This window comes from Passer montanus, unplaced genomic scaffold, assembly GCF_014805655.1.
Source record: "Passer montanus isolate IOZ18808 unplaced genomic scaffold, ASM1480565v1 scaffold13, whole genome shotgun sequence".
Lineage (NCBI taxonomy): Eukaryota > Metazoa > Chordata > Aves > Passeriformes > Passeridae > Passer > Passer montanus.
The window spans coordinates 10850859-10874544 of NW_024359832.1; the positions used below are offsets into that span (position 1 = coordinate 10850859).

A 23686-nucleotide genomic window follows, 5' to 3' on the forward strand; every position below is an offset into this window, starting at 1 on the left:
TCTTGCCCCAGAATTGAGTGATGAGAAGTCCAACATGCCCATCATTAGCAGGGACATATTCAACTACACCAAGTTGCTCAGAGCCCTGTCCAACCTGACCTTGAATATTTCCAAGGATGGGGCATCCATCGCATCTCCGGGCAACCTGCTCCAGTGTTACATCACGCTTGTCTTAAGAAATTTCTTCTATCTACTCTGAATTTATGCTCTTTTAGTTTAAGACCATTACCCTTGTCCTGTTGCTACAGGCTCTACCAAAAACTGTTCCCATCTTTCTTATAGGCCTCCTTTAGGCACTGAAAGGACACAATGTGGTTTCCCCAGAGCCTTCTCTTCTCCAGCAACACGAACCCTCTCATTGTCTTCATAGGAGACATGCTCCAGCCCTCTGACATTTTGCAGCCCTCCTTTGGATTTGCTTCAATAGGTCAATGACCTTCCCTTGCTGGGAACCACATGGCTGGTGTGGTCTCACTGGAGCAGAGTGGAGGTGGAGAATGACCTCGCTCAGCCTGCTGGCCACATTACTTCGGTGCAGCCCAGGATGTAGTTTGCTTTCTAGGCTTCAAGCACACACTGTTGGCTCTTGTACAGCTTTTTAACCTCCAGTGACCCCAAGTCCTTCTCTCTAGGGCTGGTCTCAATCCCTTCATCCCCCAGCCTGTATTGATTCCGGGGGTTGCCATGACCCAGGTACAGCACCTTGCACTTGGTCTTGTACCTCATGGGATTTCTTTTAGCCTGCATCTTGAGCTTGTCCACGTCCCTCTGCATAACCATTCCGTTCTTCAGTTGTGTCAACAGCACCACTCAGCTTGGTGTCATTGGCAAATTTGCAGAGGGTGCACTCGATTGCTTTGCTTATGTCATTAATGAAGACATTAAACTGTACTTGTCCCAGTGTAGACTCCTGAGGGACACCACTTCTTGCTGATCTCCATCCAGACATTGACCCATTGTCCACAACCCTCTGGATGTGATCATGCAACCAATTCCTCATCCACCAAACAGTCCACTCATCAAATCCATCTCCCTCCAATTTAGAGAGAAGGATGTAGTGGGGAACCATGTCAAAGCCTTTACAGAAGTCCAGATAGATGGCATCTGTAGTTCTTCCTTTGTCCATTGACACAATCACTCCATCAGAGAAGGCCACTAGGTTGGTCTTGGAAAGACTGGATGAGAAATTTCTATAGGCATCTCCTTATGCCAGTTTTGCCATGTCAGTGAAGTAGACAAGGTAGAATTTGGTGGAAAGCAAGAAAAGCAGGTGCCAGAAGTTTAATATAAGCAATATTGAAGTAGAGATTAGAAAACTAGAGATGGTGAGGCTGTAGACAAATGTTTAGTTACCTTGAGGGAAACAAATCACATTTTCTGAGCACAGAGATAAATCAGTGTGAGATCAGGGAATCTGAGAGAATAAAATATATGTTTCTAAATAAAGGAAAGGAATAAGAGTGATAGCATATGAAGTGAGAGTTTACTTAATTGCTGTGTAGAGAAAGTTATAACTGCCTTTCCAAGGTCACTCACAGAATGCAATCCACATCATTTTCCTTTCAAGAGTCACCCTAGTTTATGCTTAATTAAACTATGCAAGCTCTGCACACTCTAGAAAATGCCCTTTTTATTACATTGTAGGCAATTTGCATTTCTGAAGGGCATTTGGGTACCATGACATCACCAGAATGAAGGGCTTCTGGTATCATTCCTCCCATTTTTATTCATTTGTAATTGTTGACTTCTATTCCAAAGTTCATCTCTATTTCCTGCTTGGACATTAGCACTGGATTGTACAAGAATGCTCATTTTCCAACTTCAGTGGCTGTTTCAGTTCTTCTGACTCAGCAGCCCCTTGGGGCTGACTCATCCTCCAGTTGCAGGTGTGCCCTGACACTTAATTCTTCATTTTAGTCCCATGAATGATAGGCCAAGGGGTCAAGAAAGTACTCACCAACCAAAGCTGGCAGGGTCAACATAATGGAGCCTGGGCTGGCACATGCATGGAGAGAGCTGCATGTGGATTAATATCTCTTTTCTGTTTATTTCTTTTTCGTCTTGGCAGTACGGAAAAAAGTTTTTTCAGAGTTTTATGGAAAACAATGAGGACAGGATGGTGTAGGTTTACTTGGGATGCTTCTGAGAGCAAGTTAGAAATAGGCAGAGAAAACACAAGTTAAATCAGCCACTCTGGTTAATGGCATCTGCCTACTATTTATTTGCAAACTCTGAAGCCCAGGGGTCTTCTTGGGTCCCCATATTCTCCTCTTCCTGCTGACAGCATTTTCTGACTCTGCTTTGTGCCATTAGCATCTGGGGAGAAAACTACAGGCCTTTCATTTCAGTGGAAGGCTTATTACAATTATCTGTGCCTCTGTCACCTCAGGATCTGATTGTGGTGCTTGGGTTGCACCTTGCAATCGTTACAATTAAGACTTAATGAAGTGAGTAACTACAGAGTTCTGCAGTTACTCCCCACAAACTTACTGCAGCTACCTCTATCAGAGGAATAGCTACCACCTGATTTTTATGATTTGTGATATTTGGAGGTTGTCCTATAAACCCCCACACAGCTGGGACTGTGAAAGCCTGGCCAGGTCTCCTTCTCTGTTGCAAAAACAGAGTGGATGAGCTTGGAGTGTACTTCTGGCTGAGGATGGGTGCAGGTAGAATTTAAAAAACCCCAACAAACAACAACATTCACTTCTTTTTGAGCTGTAAAAGGATAAACAAATCCTGGCTGACAATTATGTGGAGAGGGCTGTGCTCTCACCCATGCTGAATTCCAGTCCCACCCCACATGATGGAGCAGTTACAGAGGTGCAGGCAGCTGGTGTGCCTGAGCCAGCCCACTCCAGCATTGCAGGAGACACATGGCTCTCACATGGCTTGTTTCGATGTGCATTAAGGATGTACCTGTCCTAAGCCAAGAGAATAAAGTGAAATACAGAACAAACTGACACTTTAATACCTTTCTAGCACCCTTGGCTTAAAACAGAATGCACATATGTGTGGGCATACTTGCCAATCCTGTGCTGCCTTGCTAGTAACAAATAGTGATTGGTCCCTCTGCTTTTCTCAGACACGGCTGAAGACAGATTTGGGGGTAAAATGAAAGGTAATAGAGAGTTTATCTTCTTTCAATTTTCTTTCTTTGCCTCTATCTTCATAATTGCTGGGAGATCATTATGTCTGAATCATCAGACTTGAAGAACCATATGCCATTTCCCCTTAAATGACAGCTGAGATATTTATCTTTATTGTTTTAGGGTGTCTGGTAGCAACATCTGCAGGTCAGCTGAGGATAATTTGTATTTGGTATTTTTGATAGACTATCAATGAGGGCCAGCTGGAGCCAATCATGACCCTTTGGTGTGGTGGGCAGAGGAGAACAAAGAGTTTCTTGTGCTTTGGCAGCAGTTACTTGCTGATGTGCTAACAGCTGTAGGAGTAGGGGGGGTGAGAATTACCTTTTGAATTTGGGAGTTTATGAAGATGCTGAAACCTCAAGGCTGCCAAATGGAGCTGTACATGTCTTTGTCATCTGGCCATAGGCACTGGGCCTTTTCAGGGTGATCCAGTTCAGTGAGCACTGAGAGGGAAGGATCCATTTGCAATATGTGAGCTGTAGAGCGAGCTGTGCTAATCAACAAGAGCTCTCTGCAGTGAGAAATGCTGCACATTTACTGCAGTCATCATTAGAGGCACACTAGATTCCTTAGGAAAAAATGCAGGAATGTTCACATTTTCAGCCACTATTCAATTCCTTATGGGTGCTGTCTTTAGTGTTTGCTTTACTGAGAGGCCTCTCCAGCTTTTAGTTAGCAAGCTGAATATTCATGTTGTCTTCTACCTTTGTTGTCCATGTTGGTCAGACCTGTGATTGGAAGGATCATCAGAGACAAGACATTGTATAGATTAAATCAATTCCATGTCATTTGCAGCACCAAAGTGTTCCTAAGTATAGACCCAGCTTAGTGACCTTAGTGAATGTCAGCAGTCACTTAAGTCACCACTCAGCACTGACACTGGAGCTATTTAGGAAGTAATGAGTTGGCACAGCACACTAACTTCTGGAATAACTAGGAGCTTGCTAAAGTCTGATGCATGCCCCACATAGTGGTATAATTTAGCAAAGAGGGTGAGTCACTTCTGCTCCCAAGTGCAGCCCAAGGCATGAAGTTTGTCTTCACTAAAAAGGTCTCAGGCTCATCTATGGGTACCCTGCTGTATTTCACCTTCACTTGTCCACACTGACAGCTAGCTCAGGATTTACCCTTTAAGCTGAAGAACACCAACTATCTGTAGTTATCCATGAACACTGACACTGAGGTAAACGTTGTAGAATTTATCTAGAGTCATAACAACTGTAAAAAATGGTCTTTCACAAGCCCTTTTATCTGAGGTAACTCATGAGTTGTTGACATCCCCATGGATGGGCTAAGGAGAATGCTTATCAGACCCTCTATTATTTGTAACAGCTTAGGTGATAGGAAAGCTCAACCCTCCCCAGTCCCAAGGGGAAGCAGGGTCTGGATCCCAGTCCTGGTGCTCTCCAGAGCCCACACTTGAAATGAGAATAGAGCAGCAACCCCCTTTCTTGGAAGTGATGGGTGGTTATTTAACACAGGCAGCATCTGAGGGTGCCCAGGTCTTTGGGGAAAAGACAGAATGTTATAAGCAGTGGATTTAAATTCTTCCAAGCAACAGAAAATGGGAGCTCCTTGGGGAGCAGCTCCTCCCACCTGGGGAAGGCACTAGCATGTGGCAACTGCTCCTCTAACTTATTATGTACAAAGCAAATTTCCCTCAGAAGCACCTAATCTACCTGAACAATTCAGCAAGATTAACTGGGAGGAAGATTGTTCCAGTTGGTACAAACCCCGAGGATGGGATTTGGGCCTTCTCTTCCTTTACCTGGTAAAACCTGGCAATTGTCACTGAGAAACCAAGGCACAGCACAGTTACAAAATATTTTGTGTGGGAAAGCAGATACCCAGATGATCACAGTGCCCTTCCACACTTCCTGCTTTTTGCAGCATGATCTTGACTAGACACTGAAATGTGCCACCTCAGTGTGCCAGTCTGCCACCTCCAGTTACAGGTTTGACCTCCACAAGGAATCAGTCCTGCATAATTTCCTATTTTTGTTTGTGCTCTCAAATCAAAATACAGCTTCAGTCTGAGGTAGCTTCTGAGCAAGACAGACTACTTCTTTCACTGAGGTTTTTCTCTAGTGTCAACAAATCAAATCTGAATTTGCTCAGTTTAAATATATTTTCAGAAAAATTCACCATTGGATATATCCTATTACACAAGTGTCTGAAAATCAAAGGAAAAACGATTAGGAAAGGATTCTATCTTCTGGTTTTTTACTGTTTCTTCTCTCTCTGAAATCTTTCACATGCAGATGTTGATGGTTTGTCAAGCACACAAAAAACAGCTCAGTTTCTGCAGATGCAAGGAAATAGAATATCTGAAGAAATTGCAAAGAGTAGAAGCAAATGAAAGATCTTTTTCAATAACGTGCAAGGTTACAGAAAACAAAGATATTCATGAACCTTCTAAAACTGAATGCAAAGCAGTGAGATTGTATTTACTCTAACAAGAGAGCTTTCTTTTGTCTCTTTGTATTTAACCCCAAATTACTAACATTGTCTCCCATGGTAGCAAATTCAATCCTTTGGAAACATATTTGCCTTTTGCAAGTAATATCCATTACAATAAAACATATGACATTTGTTGTCAAGACTTATATGGGTGTTATAGATGGAAACTGAAGGTAGAAAAGAGCTGGTTTATTATACCATGAGCACACCAAACTACTCAACCTCTTGTCTCTAGTCTAGACTCTTTGAAATGAAAATATTATTTCAAAAAATCTTTCCTTCCCTATTTCTCAATTCCTCTGTTGACACCTGAGATTTATGACAAGCAAGATAGGGTCAAGAGCAGCTCAGGTAGTGGAGGGAGCCTGTTCTGCAGACAGAGGTGGTTTCTGACCAGGCAGAGCACCCATTGTGCTAAGCCGTCACTGCTCCTCTCTTGGTGCAGCCCAGGCCTAGAGACAGGGTGGAGTAAGCATGCAAACAGGTACCACTGCTGAGATGGTGCTGGCTGGGGAGTACAGCAGAGCTGGACTTCAGTGAGGCCTCAGCTGTTTAACTTCCAAATAAATTGCATAATTACGATAGGTCAAGAAGTGACTTGGGGCTCTTCAAGTGGGAAACAGACCTGCAAATACAAAAGGACTACTGCTGAAAATTATGAAGGGGGAAGGATGGGTGGGAAGGGAGAGTGGCCAAAGAGGTGTTGTCTACATGGATGGGAAGGAATCTAAACCACCCATCAAAGAGGATGGATGTTTTGCTCTTCATTTGTTCATGCTTTCCTGCTGTGTTCTGAGCATGTGACTGCATTCCCTTCTGTCAAGCAAGATATTCCTCTTTGTAAACAGCTTCAGGGAATATAGTCAGATGTTTTGAACAAATGGGTGTATTCAGTCTTCTGGCATTTCAGGATGCAGGTTTAGCCTATTATATTACTCATTTGATTGCTCTAAGTACCCCAAATCATAACAATCTGACAGTATGGCAATGTAGTCAAATATTCCCAAAACAGTATTGGAATATACAACATATGCTGTGAAAACTTTTTCAGAGTTTAGGCATTGCATATTTCCACCTAAGACTTGTATCTTACCCCATTGTGTGGTTGAGGATAATGAAAATTTAAGACAATGTTTTCCAGCAGTTTCTCTTCTAGTATGGCTGTGCAGTTGTGAGAGGCCTTTTCACTCTGAACTCTGCAAATATATGCCCCCAGAACTGCAAGAAAAATCTGTTTAAGAAAATAAAAAAACCCAGTAAATATTGGACTTTCCCCCCTGTGATTTTCCTCACTATTGGTCTAGTTTATGATTCCAAAGACCACCCATTTATTTCCTCCTGGCTGTTAAAGCTCCTTTTCTCTCTTATTCCCTCTTCCTACAGCTCTTTCACCCTACAACTGGTGTGGACAGCTAAGATGAAAGAAAGAAAAAAATGAATGGAAAAAGATGAAAGACCTCTACCAGGAACCTCTTGCAAAAGGAAAGTTGAGGTATCTCTGTGGTATGAGGGTAAGAAGATGTTTTGAGAGGTCTTCCTGTTTTTTCTTTATTGTCTGTCAGACAGACAATAGCAGAACTAAAGTGTTAGTCTGAAATTGTTCCTGGGACTACATCCCTCAAACCTTTATGGGGTGGTAGCATTCAAATGGGGCTGATTTTCCCAGTCTCTGCCAGCCCCATTTGAATGGGAACCTCTGATCCCATTCGCAACAGCAGGCTGAGCCACCTGAGCATTTCTGCAGCAAAGTAACCCCCACGGGCACTTCTTGCCCCCTCTGTGTTGATTTGATTAATATGCTGGACTGAGCAACATCATCTTCTCAGAGCAACCTGATGTCACTGGGAGGGTGCAATGGCTGCTTTCCAAACCCTGCAGCAGGCAGCACTAGGGCATAAGAGCTGACTCACAGGATTGTCCTCATACACAGTGACAAAGGAAGCAGGGACATCAGTCACAAAGAGACCAGGGCTTTGACAGTGACAGCTGATGATCTTCAACAGCTGCATTTAGTTTGCAGTCAGTTCATGCTGGCTCAGGAGCAGAACTTCAGATGTTTATGTGCCTTTTTGGGATTTTTTTCTCTTTTATCATATCCACGGAATTATGCACATTGTTCCAGTTGCTGTGTATATTCCAGCCTGAAAAATTGTTCTCTTTCAAATCCCTGGTGGCCCGCTAAAGCCCCAAAACAAGCTGCAAGGATTAATTCCTCCCCAGATAAGATTTTCCTAAACCCTAACAGATAATTTGTTTGAAGTTTAATTTTAGTCTGTTATTACACACACGGGCCTTATCTTCATTCAGAGTCGTTAGCAAAATTAAACAAGCCTCTGCAAACAGGAAAGGGAAGCATGAAAGAGCCCTAGCACATAAGTGACACTCAGAGTTAAAGGCACTAATGGTATGCTTATGCAGTGCTGGCAAGTCTGAGTCCTCAAGGGACTGGTGATTTGTCCTGGTCTTCATGACCCATGAAGCAGGGGCACATCCTCCCCTCTGGGACCTCAAGATGCTAAAGCTGCCTCTGCCATGGTCCACGACCATGCCAAGGTCCATGACCTAAGCCCTGCCCCTCCTTCTAGTTGTTAACAGGATGCCTCACTCCACGGGTTCCCAACTCCTGCCCTTTCCCCTACACTGCAGCAGCTCAGGGTTTGCTCCTGTAGATACTGAAGAAATTACAGCACATGTGCTCAATGGAACAAAGAGAAAAAAAGCAAGGCCATGTCACATCTTGTGTAGTCCACTGAAATGTTCACTGAATCAGTGAAGCACTGATTGAAACCTATCCTAACTGCTTTGCATGGTGGATCCATCTCCCCACCAGTGCCCTGAACTCTTCCCTTCTATTCATCATGACACAGGAGCCAGGGGAGAAGATTGTCTCCCTATTGCACCACTCCACTACCAGGATTTGGGCCCTCATTCTCAAGGTATAGGAGGGTGTCTGAACACGTCAGCACTGCAGTGTACTCCCAATCAGGGTGATGTTTAAGTGAATATCTAGACAGCTACCACATTTGTGCTATTTCAGCTCAGTCAACAATGCCTGAACCAGAGCTCAGCTGAGAACATTGCACTTCATATATAGTCTTGTCATTACAAAAAGCAAGACTGAAAGCAAGTGCTCTGAAAGTCTCCCTTCTCTAAATGTAGTTGTGTAAAAATTCCAGATCTAGAAAAAAGGGACTAGTATTACTAGTGACTGCAACCAACCTGGAAAAGGAGCAATGCTGCTGGTCTCTGCCTTAAAATTTTTTTTTTCTTTAGCACTGCTATGACACCCCAGGTTCCTCTAGAGAGTGCATGAGTATCTCTGGTGCACTGGAGCTGAAAGGGATACTTGGAGCTCTTCAACTTCGGCCTATGATTAGGCCTCAGGACAGGATGCTGAACACCTGAGTTGCATTTTCTACTCTTTCCCAAGTCCATAGGTCCATGATCAAGTCACTTAGGACCAGACTGACAGGAATATCAGCAGGATGCCAATATATCCCTTGAGCATCCAGCCAAGCAGTCTGATGGCTGCCCTGACCTCTTCCACTGCTCTTAGGTAGAAGCGGGCACCTCAGAAGAGATAAGAAATTGTGGCAGCCTTTGTCATATTTCCTAATCATCCAGTATCATCAGTGTAGTCATCTAATTTATTATTTTCCTATGGATGTAAAAAATAATTATGATTAATGGAACTGTTAATTTTTAAAGAAAATATTGTAATTCAGACTCTCTTTGTAATTCAAGTGAACAAAAATTAAGCAAGCCAGTAATCTCCCATCCACAGGTTCTACCTATATGTAATAATATAAAGGCATTTATAACAGTTAACCAGCTATTTCAGTGGTTACAGTTTTGCCACATATGTTTTAAGGAAAAAGAAAAAGAGAGTGAGTATCACTAGTTCCTCATATTTCTCATAAATATGAAAAATCCAGTGTATTTCTACCACAGAGATGAAGACTTGTTAATCCTTATAAAGGCAGCCTTGTGGCATGGGAAATCCTGTATCTGAACACCAGTGTGATGCATCAATAAAAACCATTGAATTCAGCCATTATTTTTGTTGATGGAGAATCAACAGTGTAATTTAATTTAAGGCAGCCTGCAAAAAGAAGCTCTAATGCCCACAAAATGTCTTTATTCTCCCTGCCTTGTAATATGGGTAGAGCTAGATGGAACAGAGTACAATTTTCTCCTGGTTAAGTATTACACAGAAAAGAACAAGAGGCAATGGACACAAGTTGCTGTAATGGACATTCTGGTTAGATAGAATTACAGAACAGGTAAGGTTGGAAAGCACCCCATTGGGTCATCTCTTTCTTCTGTCATCAGATAGAAGGAAATAAATTCATTCACTGTGGTGAAACACTGTGTTGCCCAAGGAAGTTGTAGGATCTCTGCCCTTGGAGACACTCAGAACTAGACTTCACAAAGCCTTGCAAACCTGACCTAACTTTGACATTTCCCATGCTTTGAGCAAGGTGTTGGACACCAAATGAGCTCCAGAGTTTGTTTTTATAGTTCTATGATTTTATGATAGACACAAAAGTGCTTTTGATGCATTAGTTGACAAGGTTTTTTGTCCCAAGAGGGAGCAACATGTTTTAGTTCACATACATGAATACACACACCATGCTGGAGGACTGAAGGCAGGACAAAAATACCACATAGGCTTCAAATACCTAGAAGCAATTTCACCACTTCAGAGAGCAGCCTCCTGCTCTGGATCATGAGTGTGGCAGTTCCCTAGAGGTTAGACCACATCTTTTGTAGAGAATCTGATAGACCGAATTCTATAAGTAAAAGTGAAATTGGAAGCAATTTAATTGAATTATATTTTCTCCTTCCACTAATTTTTAGTGCTTTTTTCCTTTTTTTTTTTTTCCTGGAAAGTATACACTACCTCCAAACAGCCTAGGTAGTATTATGTTCCTCTGAGAGGTCACTAAAATCAGGCCAGTTCTTAAGAGATTATTGGCAGCAGGTCACATTTCCAAATTATTTATTTCCATAACATTTTCCACAAATAATTTTGAGGGTGTTTTCTTTTCCTTAACAAAATGAGCTATTTTGATAATAAAATTATTAAAAAATAGTATATAATTCAAGTTTCTGTGAAAGCATCACAGCAAATCTCCCACTGCATGTGTGTTCCTCCTCAGCTTGCACAGTCATGCCAGCCTATTTGCTGTAAACAGTAACAGCATGTTGTAACTTCATACTGGGAAAACGGAAAAAGCATTTTCAACAGCAGTCTGAGTAAGATTGTAAACAACATAACAAGCTGTGCAAAGACTAAAGTGATGCTCTCTTGCTGAAAAAAAAAAGACCTCTAAACATAGATAAGCAAGGTAAGGTACCTGGGTACCAATATGGTTAGTGCAGATAGGGGCTGAATCTGCATTTCTCTGCTATGGAACTACACATAACCTGTGAGATGCAGAACATGCTTTTCATAGACTGAAAGCCATTCTGATTCAAACCAAACATTGTAACCCATTCTTATCAGAAGCAAGTTAGGTAATTTAGACTAGTCTAACGTAATTAATGTCCCTTGTTCAAGTGTTTCACTTGAACACTTGAAAGCCAAGGTTCAAGTGACCAAGGAAAAGTCTTCCTCTGTTTCAACATCTTGTTTTCATATGCCTCTAAACACTTGGAAAATGTGAGCTAGTAGAAACTCAGGATTCAGAGACAAGGAGGCAGAAAATCCCTCAATGTTGTGACTCTGGTGAGCCGAAGACAGGGCAGCAGAGAAATACCAGATATTTGGATTGCCAATGGTGTTGGTATCAAGACTGATTTATCTTTACTGCAATCACTTTTTATAGAATTTTTTTAAAATTCTGTACTAGTTATTTAGAGTCATAGCTAAGCTGTTAGATTTTGTGGGGAATCTGGTGCTCATGGTGATAGCACTGGACAATCAACTATGCTTTCCTGAAAGCACACTTCAATAAATCTTTATGCCAGCAGAGCTCTGGGATCAATCAAACCTTCACATGCTGTCCAAATAAACCATATTTTCAGACCTTCTGGGCTTGATCCAAAAGAAAAACAGTGCTTCAAGCACCTCAGATGTTTTGGGAGGTAAATTCAAAACTCTCACTCTAACGTGGGGTCACCTTTAACAACTTTATTTATGGAAGAAAAATTCTCTCTGATCAAGAGAATGGTCCTGAAATCTATAATGGGATCTGATTTGTGTGGTTTGTTTTCTTCTGGGATTTTAAGACTGTTGGTTCTTATTTTTTCATGTACTATTGATTTGTGTTCCCTGACAGAATAAGCACAAGATTCGTTTACATTAATAACCCCTGGGGCTTGAAATGCCCCAATACTCTAACAGAACACCTCATTTTTATTTATTTATTGTGGCAGTGTATTTTCCCCTACTGGTTGCTAACTGCTCTCACCCTAACATTATGCCAGTATAAAACCTGGGAGCCGATTTATATCACTACCTTAAAAAGAAAAGACAAATGGTAGCTGTACTGGCAGGCATGAGCACAACAGGAGATGCAATAGGGGAGTTCACTCCCCCATGGCCTCTTGCTGGGGTGGTAGTCATGGTCCAGGTCACACACACCAACACAGCCCTGCTGCCCACAGGATGTCTGTGGGAGAACATCTCAGGTACAGCCTGCATGGGACAGGACAGCTCTTTGCCTTTTATGTAGATAAGCCATGGGGTAAATGCTATCCTGTGGACTGCTCAGCTTCATGAAGTTTTTCCATCCTTTTATCATAATTTGCTTTTTCCTGTATCTTCTTCTGCCTTGTTTAGCTTTTGTAAAATTCAGGAAGACTATGATATATGTGGAATGGATCCTTGAGCAGGGAATGTTTAACAGAACTGGCAACACTACTGCTGCTCACTTGGAGCCCAAAATCCCATCATTTTTCACTTACATGTGGGATCACGTAACACCCTTGATTCTGTGTGTAGTTTGCACAGTGTGCAGCTTGCTCTTCCATGCCAGGACCACTCCACATGGGCTGGGAGCTGAGTAGCTTTGTGTCCAGCATTCTCCTGAGAATCTGCCTCTCCTCAGCTTTCCTGTACTGCTTTCTCCTGTTGCTTGGGAGGTGTTTAGTGCCTGCACTCAGACTTGCTTGTTGGCAGGTAATGCCCCAGTGCTCTGACTCCGCTGCTTTCAGGTCAGCTTGGTGTCATCCAAGTTCTTTCTGCACCCTTTGTAAGTTGTTAAGAGGCTGATTATTTTAGCTGTCAGCCTCTGCTTGGCTGTGTTTTAATCTCTAAAGGACTAAAACCATCATTATTCTCCCTGTTCCTCTGCATCATGCCTGTCCTTCATGCCTTGTGCTGCTTGGTGAGCAGGCATTCCCCACTGAGCCATTCTGCAGCTGCACACCAGCACCTCTACCTGACCTGCTCCCTGTGCTTGGACTGGCCACACTTTGCATCACATGCTTGAACACACCTCTTGCTGCTGTGAAAAGAGGGCAGTTAGGGCAGTTCAGCTCCCACAGCCAGGACCAAATATGTTCATCCTGGTGTATGAAGGCAAGAACCACCCCCTGGCTTTCCCCCAAGTAATAGCTTCCTTTTCTTTTTAGCCCTTTAACTTTTCTTGATTTAGTTGCTGATTTATTTGGTATTTGGTTTTTGTGGTTTTTGGGTTTGTTTTTTGTTTGTTTGTTTGTTTGTTTGTTTTGTTGGGGGTTTTTTTGTTTGTTTGTTTTTGGGTTTTTTTTCTGTTCAGATGGAGCCAGTATTTGTCTTCATATGTTCAACTAGTTCCTATTGTATTCTCAGGTGGATGTTCAATGCACCTGGCTTAGCTCAAGTCTATATATACCTTTTACATCCCTGGCTTTTTATGGTAGGTATTCATCTTGTTTGGTCCATTCCTGTGCTGGCATTAGTTGACATTTTTTGAAGTCCTGCCTCATACACCTGAGCCACGCTCACAGGGAGCAGAGTGAATTCTCTTTGAGAGCCACGGATTAGTCTCCTGGACCCAAAAGTAACTATCAGACAGTGGTGCTCACTGTCCTTGTTTGAGAGTGAGATTGGAATCATGGGTTGGCCAATGGTGGATCTGGGGATTCAGGGAAAGCCTCTCCAGTCTGGAGTTTTATAGTTATGAGCTAGTTCCTCAGTCGGACCCTGCTCAAAGGCAGACAGACACATAAAATGAAGTCAGATGCAAAAATCTAGAGTCAAAGAGCAGAAAGAAAAATACATACAAAGAGGGGGAGAAAAATACAACAGAACAAAAAAACAGGGAGATTTAGAGTAAATTCATTGTAAAGAGGGAGATGATGGGAAAGGGAAGCTGAAATCTAGAAAATTACTCAGTAGGCTAATAAAGGGCATATTCTCTGATTTTAATTGTTCTTCAGTTAAACTCTTATGTTTTTATTTAGAGTTAAGATAAGGAAGGTGGACTTGCCAGCACATAACAAGCTATTTTTTTGGCTTTTCTCTTAGATCTTGCAGATCTAGGGATAATATTTTCTGTATTACTTGTGGGCTATCTCTATAGCACTCAATTCTATGTAACCATGCCATAGAATGCAAAAACTATAATAACTCCTGTCTCAAAAAGAAGAATTGAAACCTTGCCTTTTCTAAGGTCAATGAAAAAACTCTATTTCACTTCAGTGAGAATTCAGGATTTCATCTCAGACATGAAGGTTGTTCAATATTGTGAGTTCTCTGAACTTCAGGCCATCACCAAAGCCAAACCTTGGGATTCAGGTATTTTTTTCCCTAGAATCTAATGTAAATTGGCAGGAGTTTCTCCCACTGCTCATAAAGCAGAGAGGCTGTTCCAGGGTTAGCAAAAAATAAGCTTCAATTCTTCTTACTTTGAAGAAGAAATTCTCAGTGTAGTGTAGCAAGGGTAGGTTTCAAAACGGTGATTAGAAAACAAGCATTTGTACACAGGACTTTCAATGAGGACGTTATCTCCTCTAATCCGAGAATTCTCTTTTTTCCTGGCTTGGGGGAGCAGCGCTTTACAGAAAAACACAAAGGCAAAACAGCCACGTGCTCTGAATAACTTACATTCAAATTAGATTGACAACATAATGAAAGCTGAATAATGTTATATTTGGAAGTCATTGATAGAAATCATCCTCAGCTTGTATCTTGAGAGGATAGTAGGATGAGTGGTTATCTATGCCTCTGCTACTCTGCTTCTCTTTTCACAGTCATTTTCTTTTCTCATCTTGCCTGGCACTCTTCAAAAATAGCCTCTTTAAGATATGAAATTTATCTTTTTTCTTAAAAAAAAAAAATCTTTCTAACTTTCTGGATGGACCCTTATAATGCTCCGATAATGTTTTAGAGTTGGTGTACTCAAATCCTCACTGATTTCCAGGATGGGTCTTAAATCATACATTATATACTCTTATCCACCAATACTCTGCTCTGGATTTACAGTTCCAGTAAAAGTTAGATCTGTGAGGGAAGATGACATCTCCTGCTCCCTATCTTTTTAAAATACCAAATCGATTTAAGGGTTTAACTTATTGTTATAGTTTATCCTGAACCTTCTGAATCAGTTCATTGAATTTTAGCTGTAGCTATATAAAATTCTATACACTGAAATTGTTTGGCCATACTGAGAATGTCTATGCCATGATCCATCACTGCCACTAACTGCCAGCAATAAAGAAATCCTCCTTTATTCTCCATTCATTTAAGTGAACCTCTAAAACTACTATTGAACACCAGGACTATATCTTACTAGATTTTAATTTTTTCTCCTTCTTTTAAGGAGCACTTAATATTTACCTGAAAGGCATTTCATTGTTTGGTGTCTTCAGTAGCTGTCAAAAAGAGACACTGGGAAGACCGAATGAAATACAGACTTGTAAGACTGACTGTAGTAGTGAGCAAGATAATGGAAACATTTATAAGGCAGATTACAATTCATTTAGGAATGTGATTTAGTAAAGGGAAAGCTGCCTTGTTCTGCTAAAAGAGGATCATGTATGACAAATGTATTAGGGTCATTTCAAAGCACTGCTGAATTGATAAAGATGAAATCGTTGACATAATTCATCCAGATTTCAGGAAAGTATTTGTTACAGACTGTACAGGAGATCAATTTACAAGGTCAGAAAGCAGAGCATAGGGGACAACTTTTGAAATGGAATACAAATTGGTTGAGGCACAAGAAACAGATGGTGTCAGTAGAATGACACAATTCAGGGTGTGATGAGGTACAGATTTGCCTGAACATGAATACCAAATACCACACGATTTAGGTCCCAAATCATTTGTTGCACTACAGTGTGGACATGGGCAGGTCTTCACTGCTTTGGAATTAAGAGACTTGCAAGCCACTCTGGGGTGATTGATTGAAAAAAAACATGAAAATGCAAATCATGGTGGAGAAACCCATGCAGCAAATGCACTTCTCAAGTCCTCTATGGACAGCAGAAAAATGCCTAAAATTCACAGGTGATTAACCACTTCTACCTGCTTTTTAACACCATCTGTGCACCTTGTTAAATACCAAATTGAAACAGATCCATTTTCCTTGTGTGTCAGAATCTACCCAACCACTGAAGTTGAAAAAAATGACATTGTGCTGTTAGTGAAACCCATGCACAATGCAGAATTGAAAGTACAGAGCTCACTCTCCATCAGCAAAATGTCCAAGCAAGTACCTTGACAGCCAGGCTTAGATTCCTTCTTACTAAGTGGATTTTTTTCTCCTCATTTTAGGAATAGACTGAGGAACAGCTTAGAATTGAGTACAAATATGACTGAGAACAGCAAGCTCACAGGAGGGTCTTAAAATTAGCAATGTTCCAAGAAAGACTCATTCTCTGTGTACACAGATTGGCTCAAACATGAAATGAGGGACCACAATACACTCTGTTAGATGACATGTTACTGCCTCTTTTAAAGGAGAAAGGCTACACATCTTAAAGTTTTGATGGGAATTAGGCACTTCATAGCACTTAAAGTTCCACCATGGAACTTAGGTTTATTTTTTGTCCCTGAACCAGGACAGCCTTGAAGTTGCTTGAACAGTTTGATGCTTTTGGACCACACCTCCAACGATGAAAGCATTAATTAATTTTGTTTATTCCACCCTTTAAATGTTTTTCTAAAAACAAAGACACTTCTACTTAACGACAATATTGATTTAAACCTTGAAGTCTATGCCAAAGAAAACTCTTCATGAAAAAAATATTTTTGGCAAAAGCATGTACAGTTTGACTTATTCAGATGAGATCTGAGTGTCTTTGTCTCCTTATTTTTGGATACCATACCAAATTGCTAGTACACACCCAAAAAACCTACTTCTTGTGCTCTTCTGGCAGGTTTCAGGAATGTCACTTTTAAAAGATAGTAGATGTAAACCAGATGGCTAAAGAAAGTACCAGAAATATGCATGACATGTACAAATTGATTGAAATCCACTTTTTCATTCATTTCAGTAGGTTTGGCTCAAATTGTGATTCAGAAGATGTTTCATAATTTTTATTTCTCCCTACAAGTTGCCTCTGGAGAACAAGGCAAGGGCCAGGGAGAGACACTTCAGCCTGTGATTTCTGTCCACTGCTGAACACAAGTCAGAGCCCTCAGCCAATGCCTTATCTAGTTTTATGGAGTTCTTCTTGGTACTGACTGTTTGATGCCTCCACGATTTGTCAGAGTGAATAAGTAAACATAGCATCCACACATGACCTCTCACTAGGACCAGAAGATTATATTTTAAATTGATTCAGTTGCCAACAAGCATGAGGAAAAAAACAAACATTCTCAGTGAAACTTAAAATAAACAGTAACAAATCAAGAACAAAAAGGAAAAAAGGTATGAAATTCAAAGGTAGATCAAGCAGTACTAAACAAATTAAATTTATAGATCTACTTTCACTGGAATAATAACTTAGTAAAATCATAACCTAATCCTAACCCTAACATTACAACTTTTACATATCTACCTCTTGTCCAGAGCAGCTAAAGGGGAAGCATATACTTGTAAAATGCTCCTAAGCTACCTGGTAGTACTAGGTGTAAGAGCAATTATGTGACATTGAACAATTAGAATTCAGAAAGGAAAATATGTAGAAAAGAGACTCTTTTCTCCCCATACAAGAGAGCAGCAGGGGCAAAGAAAAGAGACAGCCACTCTAGAACAGCATCTACTCCAATGGTTCTTGTGGTAATTAGAAGGTTCTGTTTCTTTCTATTTGATTCTAAACTGAAGTATATAAACAGACCCCTTAATTACTTCTGTTAAGTCTGTTGTACTTTTATATCTAAGTATTTATGTGAAGAGAGAGAAGTTATATCCTTTCTACTACAGTCTTTTCTGGGATGAGAAATAAAGCTTCAGTTCCTTGATTCAACTGCTTTTACTGACTGGACAAGTTTCTAGGGAGGTAAGAGAATGCTCACCAAACTTCACTTAAAAAAGGCTGAGTCTGAAGTCCCAAAAGTCTGTGTAATTTGAACATAAACCAGGCAAACTTAACTCAGTGCCATTGCCATTTGAAAGCATACAGTCAGGGTTTGATGGGAAATTTCCTCAAGAACCCAGAGAAACTTCACACTAAAGCTGAGAAATTTTGGAGTTTTTCCAGACAGACATTTTCAAATGAAAAATTATTTTTCTGTGATATTTTCAGTAAGTTCTGTTTCAATTCCGTTTTTTTTTTTGTTCTTTGCAAGTGGGCTTTCTTTCTTTATTCTCTCTAAATTGACTGGAAAGAACAGGATCAAGCTGGCTGTACTTTACGTATCCTATCTTGTTCTTTGCTTACAGTCTGCTGAGTATTATTGACCACATATGTAAAGTGATGGTCTTCATGCTGAAGAGTCTGGTTTGGTCACAGCAATAAACATACTACAATGGTCTGACAGTTTTCAGGGATTTGACATACCCCACCAGTTGAAAATTGAACCTACAGGTCTGAAAAATCACTCATATGTCAGATTTGATGGCAGTACTGTGTCACTCTTCAATTTCATAGTACCAGAAAGTAGCGTGAATTTACCACCTGGATTTTTAGTAAAATGAACTTTTTTTTATATTTTTGTAGTGCATTCAGAGGAAAATAAAATGCAGTACATGTTTGCTTAGTATCCATCAGTTGTGCCTGTCTAAGTCACTTGACAAAATATTTTCTCTGATATTATACTCAATTTTTAGTTACATCAATACCAAGAAAATTTTAAGGAAAATAATAATAATGCAGGAGGGCAGTGAGAGACTTTCAAGTCTCTCTTGAGAGACTGTCTTGACAGGAGGAATTTGATGCCTCTGGGAAAACAGAACTCATTTACACTAACTCTATTCAACTGTAATGTCAAGCATTAAAACAGGCTCTGAGATGTTGTACTTGTTTTCTTTACCACTATCTTTTAGTTCCTACTGAGTTTTCCTTATTCTTATGGTATGGGAAGAGCCACAAATTCTGCTGGTGAACATAACTTGTTATTAAACCCTACATGATTATTTGCTATTACTAGGACAGACAACCGTGCCGAACTTTTTCAATACAGCCTGGATCAAACCTATTAATTTTATGGATGCTTTTAGAGAACTTAGAGCCTTCTTGTCCAAGTTGGGTTTGATGCCACCAGCATCTTGCAGAGCCTCACCCACAGCCTGGTGTTCTTGGGGGACTCCACTGAAGACGAGGTACCAGGCTAAGTATGTCCACAAAAGAGAGTGTTTGAACTGAACAGTTCCATGTAATGAGTGTTTGCTAGCAGTTTTTAGGGGCTGCTTACCTGCTTTAACACCTGTGCCCACCATGCAACCCATTTTTTGAGCATTTCCACCCTAGGCAAGCTAGGAAGAACCTAATCAGCTGTTTTCCAATGAAGACTTTGGTATTTGGAGGCCAGAAGTTTCTCTAGACAGAAGTGTGCCTAAGAGTTAGATGCTGCAACATCACTGAGCTTTGGAGAAATTGGGCTTTAAAACAAAATTATTCAAAGCACTTGCATATGAACTTATGCATAAAATATTAGTATTAGAAAATCCATGTAACAGAACACTCTTGACTTTGGATTTTCAGTCATTCAGAAAATCTAAAAGTTAGGACAGTTCCCTTGTGTTTGTTCATTTCCAAAATAATTTTGTTTCCAAACTTGCAGTCTCTCCTCTGTCCCACAATCTTACAACTTTCCTCTCAATTCTTTCCATGAGCATCCTGCTCACTCCCTGCACTCCCTGCTCTTAACTGCTGCTTTGCCTTGGTTTTCCCCCTTTGGCCAGACCTCAACACCAAGTTTCATCCTAGAGTTGGTTTGTGACAGATCATAGTCTGTTCCTGTCTCTTCCCCAAAATTCTTTTTTCCACTCTCTCTCTGAAAGAGATACTCTGCTCTAAATTCCAGTATTCAGTTGCACCAACTAACAGTCATAAGATAGCATAAAAAAAGCAAAGGAAAAAAAAAAGAAAATAAAGACTGCCTTCAATTTTAATGCTACAGGAAGTATCTAATTCACAAAGGAAAGCAATATATTGAAAGTCCAAAACCATTGAAAAGGAAAAGAGAAACACCATAATTTTAGTGATCTTTGTTGTTTGCCTAAGATGTGTCCTTCACAGACTTGGCTGCCCACAAAAGGATTCAACACAAATTAATAACTGCTAAACTGCTTCTGATCTGCAGATCATGTTGTCCTGCTGACAGATCATGCATGGTGAAGTAGAAGAGCTGATACAGGAAAGTGGAACCAGAAATGAACCTGATAAAATTGAGAAGGTGTAGCTGGAATATAAATGGACAAAAAGCAGCCTCTAAAAAACGAAAGGCAAAAGTAAAGGAAAGAAAACAAACATGGGAACAGACAAAACCTAAAGGTAATGGTAACCTCAACAAACACATTCCTCCAAAATGTGTGCATGAAGTCTTGAGCATGTGGTTATCATCAGATTAGCAAGCACATGAAATAGAATAATGCCAATATAAATTACCAAGAGCACAAAAATTATTGTTTTATCTTTGATAGGTTATATTCTCATTCAGAGGTATTTAAACCCTGATTAAATGGAACCCTGAAACATCCATTGAGAGTCAGATTGAATCATCCTTCAGGAGACAAGCACTACATGTTTTCATTACATTTCAATTATGTAGCCTGTCCAGATCTTAAGGATTTACACTGGGTTTTTACTCATATATTTCCTTACAGTTGGACATAGATATAATGATGGTGTTAGTGCAGCAGACAAATGTTGACAAAAAGAGGCTGCAAAATTTGAAGCAATCCCTTCATTTGCTTACCCATGGATACAAACCCAGGCTATTTTCTTTCTTAATTTATGACAAAGATGCTGATTTCTGAAAGCTGTGTTTTTAAAATGTTGATTAAATCTCATACAAATGAAAACCGTTTAAATCTCTTACATATGTTTACCTGAGTACTTGCATCAATGAGACACAGTAGCTTAGATCTGATTCTGAATGTGTAATTTGTCCAGGCCAAAAAAAAAGTTTTTCAGAAAGTTTGGAGCTTTCTTAATGAAATGTAGAAAATGCTTAGAGGAGTGGAGGGTAATCTGGTGAAAAGACAGATGAAATCAAGATACTAAGGGAAAGATTGATCACAAAGCAGAATTGCAGAGAAGGAAGATGAAACACTAGAAGCAGATAAGTTTATCTAGTGAATGTATAGAGGAAGAAAGAGAAGATAACAGATCTAGAGACAAAGACAACGGGATGGTAGCTGAAGAGGAAGGTTGAGAGATGATTTTTTGTCTCAGGCGTTCACTGTGTTCTTCTAATACTGGCAAGGCAATGGTGCAAAAGCAGTTACTGCAGCAGACAGGAAAAAAAACAAGACACCCAGTTAGTTTTGCAGTTAAAACAGCAGACTAATTTTGCTTCATGGTTTTGTTTGAAATTTCAGTTTTCTCGGGCAAGGCAATCACTACTCTCTTCAGTTTCCTATTTATAAACTAGGGTGATAGTATTTCTTTCCTGTCATCTTCTTAACTTGGTTGCCTGAGTTATGACAGGACCCATATCTCAATCTGTTCCTGCCTAGAGGCTGGAAAAATAGCCTGCTTCCAACTGGGACTGTTACACCGGGTTTTGCAGTAGCCGCGGGTAAGTACGGCAGAGAGGAACAGAAAAGCGAAAGAAACTGACAAAAGTTTTGATATCAGGAACTGAAAGGGACTACTAAAAAATACATATTTGGGTTCTTTTATTTTCCTTCTGATCCTATCAAATGTACTCAAGGCCCATTTCAGCTTATTTTTAATTTATTCCCTTGAATCTTACTTTTACTTCAAAAGAAAATGTTTATTCTCATACAAAAGCTTGGGCTTTCTGAAAAACACCAGCTCTCATCAGCCTTTTGATAAAATCATAAGAGCTGAAAACATTGAGAGTTGCTTTTGTTTTAATAACCTTTCTTGAATATTTACTTCTCATTTGAATAGTTATCATCAATAAAAATTAAAACCTTATGTTTGTGAGGAGTGTGAGCATATTTGGGATTAAAATGAGTGACATCCCTCAAAAATGAGGGCTTTTGAAGGGTTATCTTTCTTAAAGCAGTGCTCTTTCTGCAAGAGTATTCTGAGTCCGGCATGCTACACAACCAAGAAAACAAAGGAGAGAAATTCTGTAAATGAGAAGCAGAACTGGGAAAAAGATTCAGTTTGGTTCATCCGCACTAGCAATTATATAACTTTAACTATTAACAACACTAAGAAAATGTTTGAGTTTCTAATACAATTAACAATTCTTTTAAGCAGGGGTTTAAATTATAGGTCTTGTTAATTTAATTTTCTTTATTTGCTACTTGCCTGTTCAAATAAGGTGTTGTTTTCAGAAACAGTTTGCTGAGAAGCCTGCAAGGAGATGCAGGATTGGAATATATCACACACATGACAACGTAAACCACAGAAAAATATGGACAAATAGCAAACACAAATGTATCCTCTACAGCATTAAATTTACAGAATGCTTAGAGATGAGGAACAGCTAAGAGAGGAGAAAATGGTTCATAATTTGGAGAAAATGTCTAAGTTAATAATTTGCAGGTGAACTTTTAAACTATTCAGCTAAAGTTCCACACTAAAGCTAGCTGCTTTCCTAGACTTTTTTTTCCACTTTAATATGGAGATAACCACAGGCATTTATTAAAATTTATATTCCTCCACTCAGAGAGAGTTCCTGTTGAGTTTAGATATGGCTTATGTTTCTTTCTATATAAGCTATTATTAAGCACCAGGAACAGAAATGTTCTCAGTGGCAAGGCCAAGGCATCATATGCTCAAAGGGATGTGAAGTTGTCAAATGAGGCTCTCCAAGCCATTTTGGAGAACAGAAGGACATTGTGCCTAGACAGCAAAACACAAACAAACCTTAACAATGGGTAAATTGTGGTAAGGAACAAGGCACGCATATTTTATCAAGTTGTCTTGTGCTGTTTGTGGTGTTATTTAAAACAAAGAGTACTTGTGGGTTAAACTGCTCGAATACTCCATGCAATTAGGCTTGGACTCTGCCTGGAAAACGTATACTCGCCGTGTTAGGAGTACACTAAAGATCGCACATGAGGCGGTCACGGCAGACCTGGTCTGTGGGGATGCTGTACCCGCGGCAGCTGCGGAGGGCACGGCTGGAGCAGGCATCCGGAACGTGAGGAGCTGATGGAGGAACCTCTGTGCTAACCGGGAAATAAAGAATCCAGATCAAGTCATTAGGTTATTTACACCTCCGTGAACTGAGCAACAACGGAGATCTGTGCCCAAAGTGGGCAGTGCTCCACTATCACGTTTTGAGAAAGTGGATGCCTTGTCCTCCCGCTGTGGTTTACAATACACACTCAACACAAGTGAGTACATAATTTTGTTACACACGTATATAATACTAAAGCCTCCCTGATGCCGCTTCCCTCATGGAGCAGTCCTCAGGGAAGTCTGGCTGCCCAGGGCCTGGCATGGCAGCAGTGCCGGGCTGTCATGCAGGAGGCGCACGTAAGGAGAGGAGGATCTTCTCCGGGACACGCACCCCGGGCGCTCCCGCAGAGCCCTCGGCAGGTGCTGCTCGGGCCCCACCGCTCTGCCCCGCGGCCCGGCCCCGCCGGCAGCTCGGCCGTGCGGCG

The 23686-nt window shown here is 40.6% G+C and overlaps 1 protein-coding gene across 4 annotated transcripts in view; it reads left to right on the plus strand.

Moving 5' to 3' along the window:
- The first annotated feature begins 23169 nt into the window (after positions 1–23169).
- Positions 23170–23686, plus strand: part of CCDC149 (coiled-coil domain containing 149) — a 52052-nt gene continuing 51535 nt past the window's right edge. For 2 of the 4 annotated variants that reach the window (XM_039698985.1, XM_039698986.1), the window contains exon 1: positions 23170–23416. In XM_039698985.1, the coding sequence (XP_039554919.1) occupies positions 23372–23416 (45 nt within the window). In that variant the 5' untranslated portion in view covers positions 23170–23371. The remainder of the gene's footprint in view (positions 23417–23686) is intronic. The other 2 variants (XM_039698987.1, XM_039698988.1) reach the window with 1 other exon arrangement.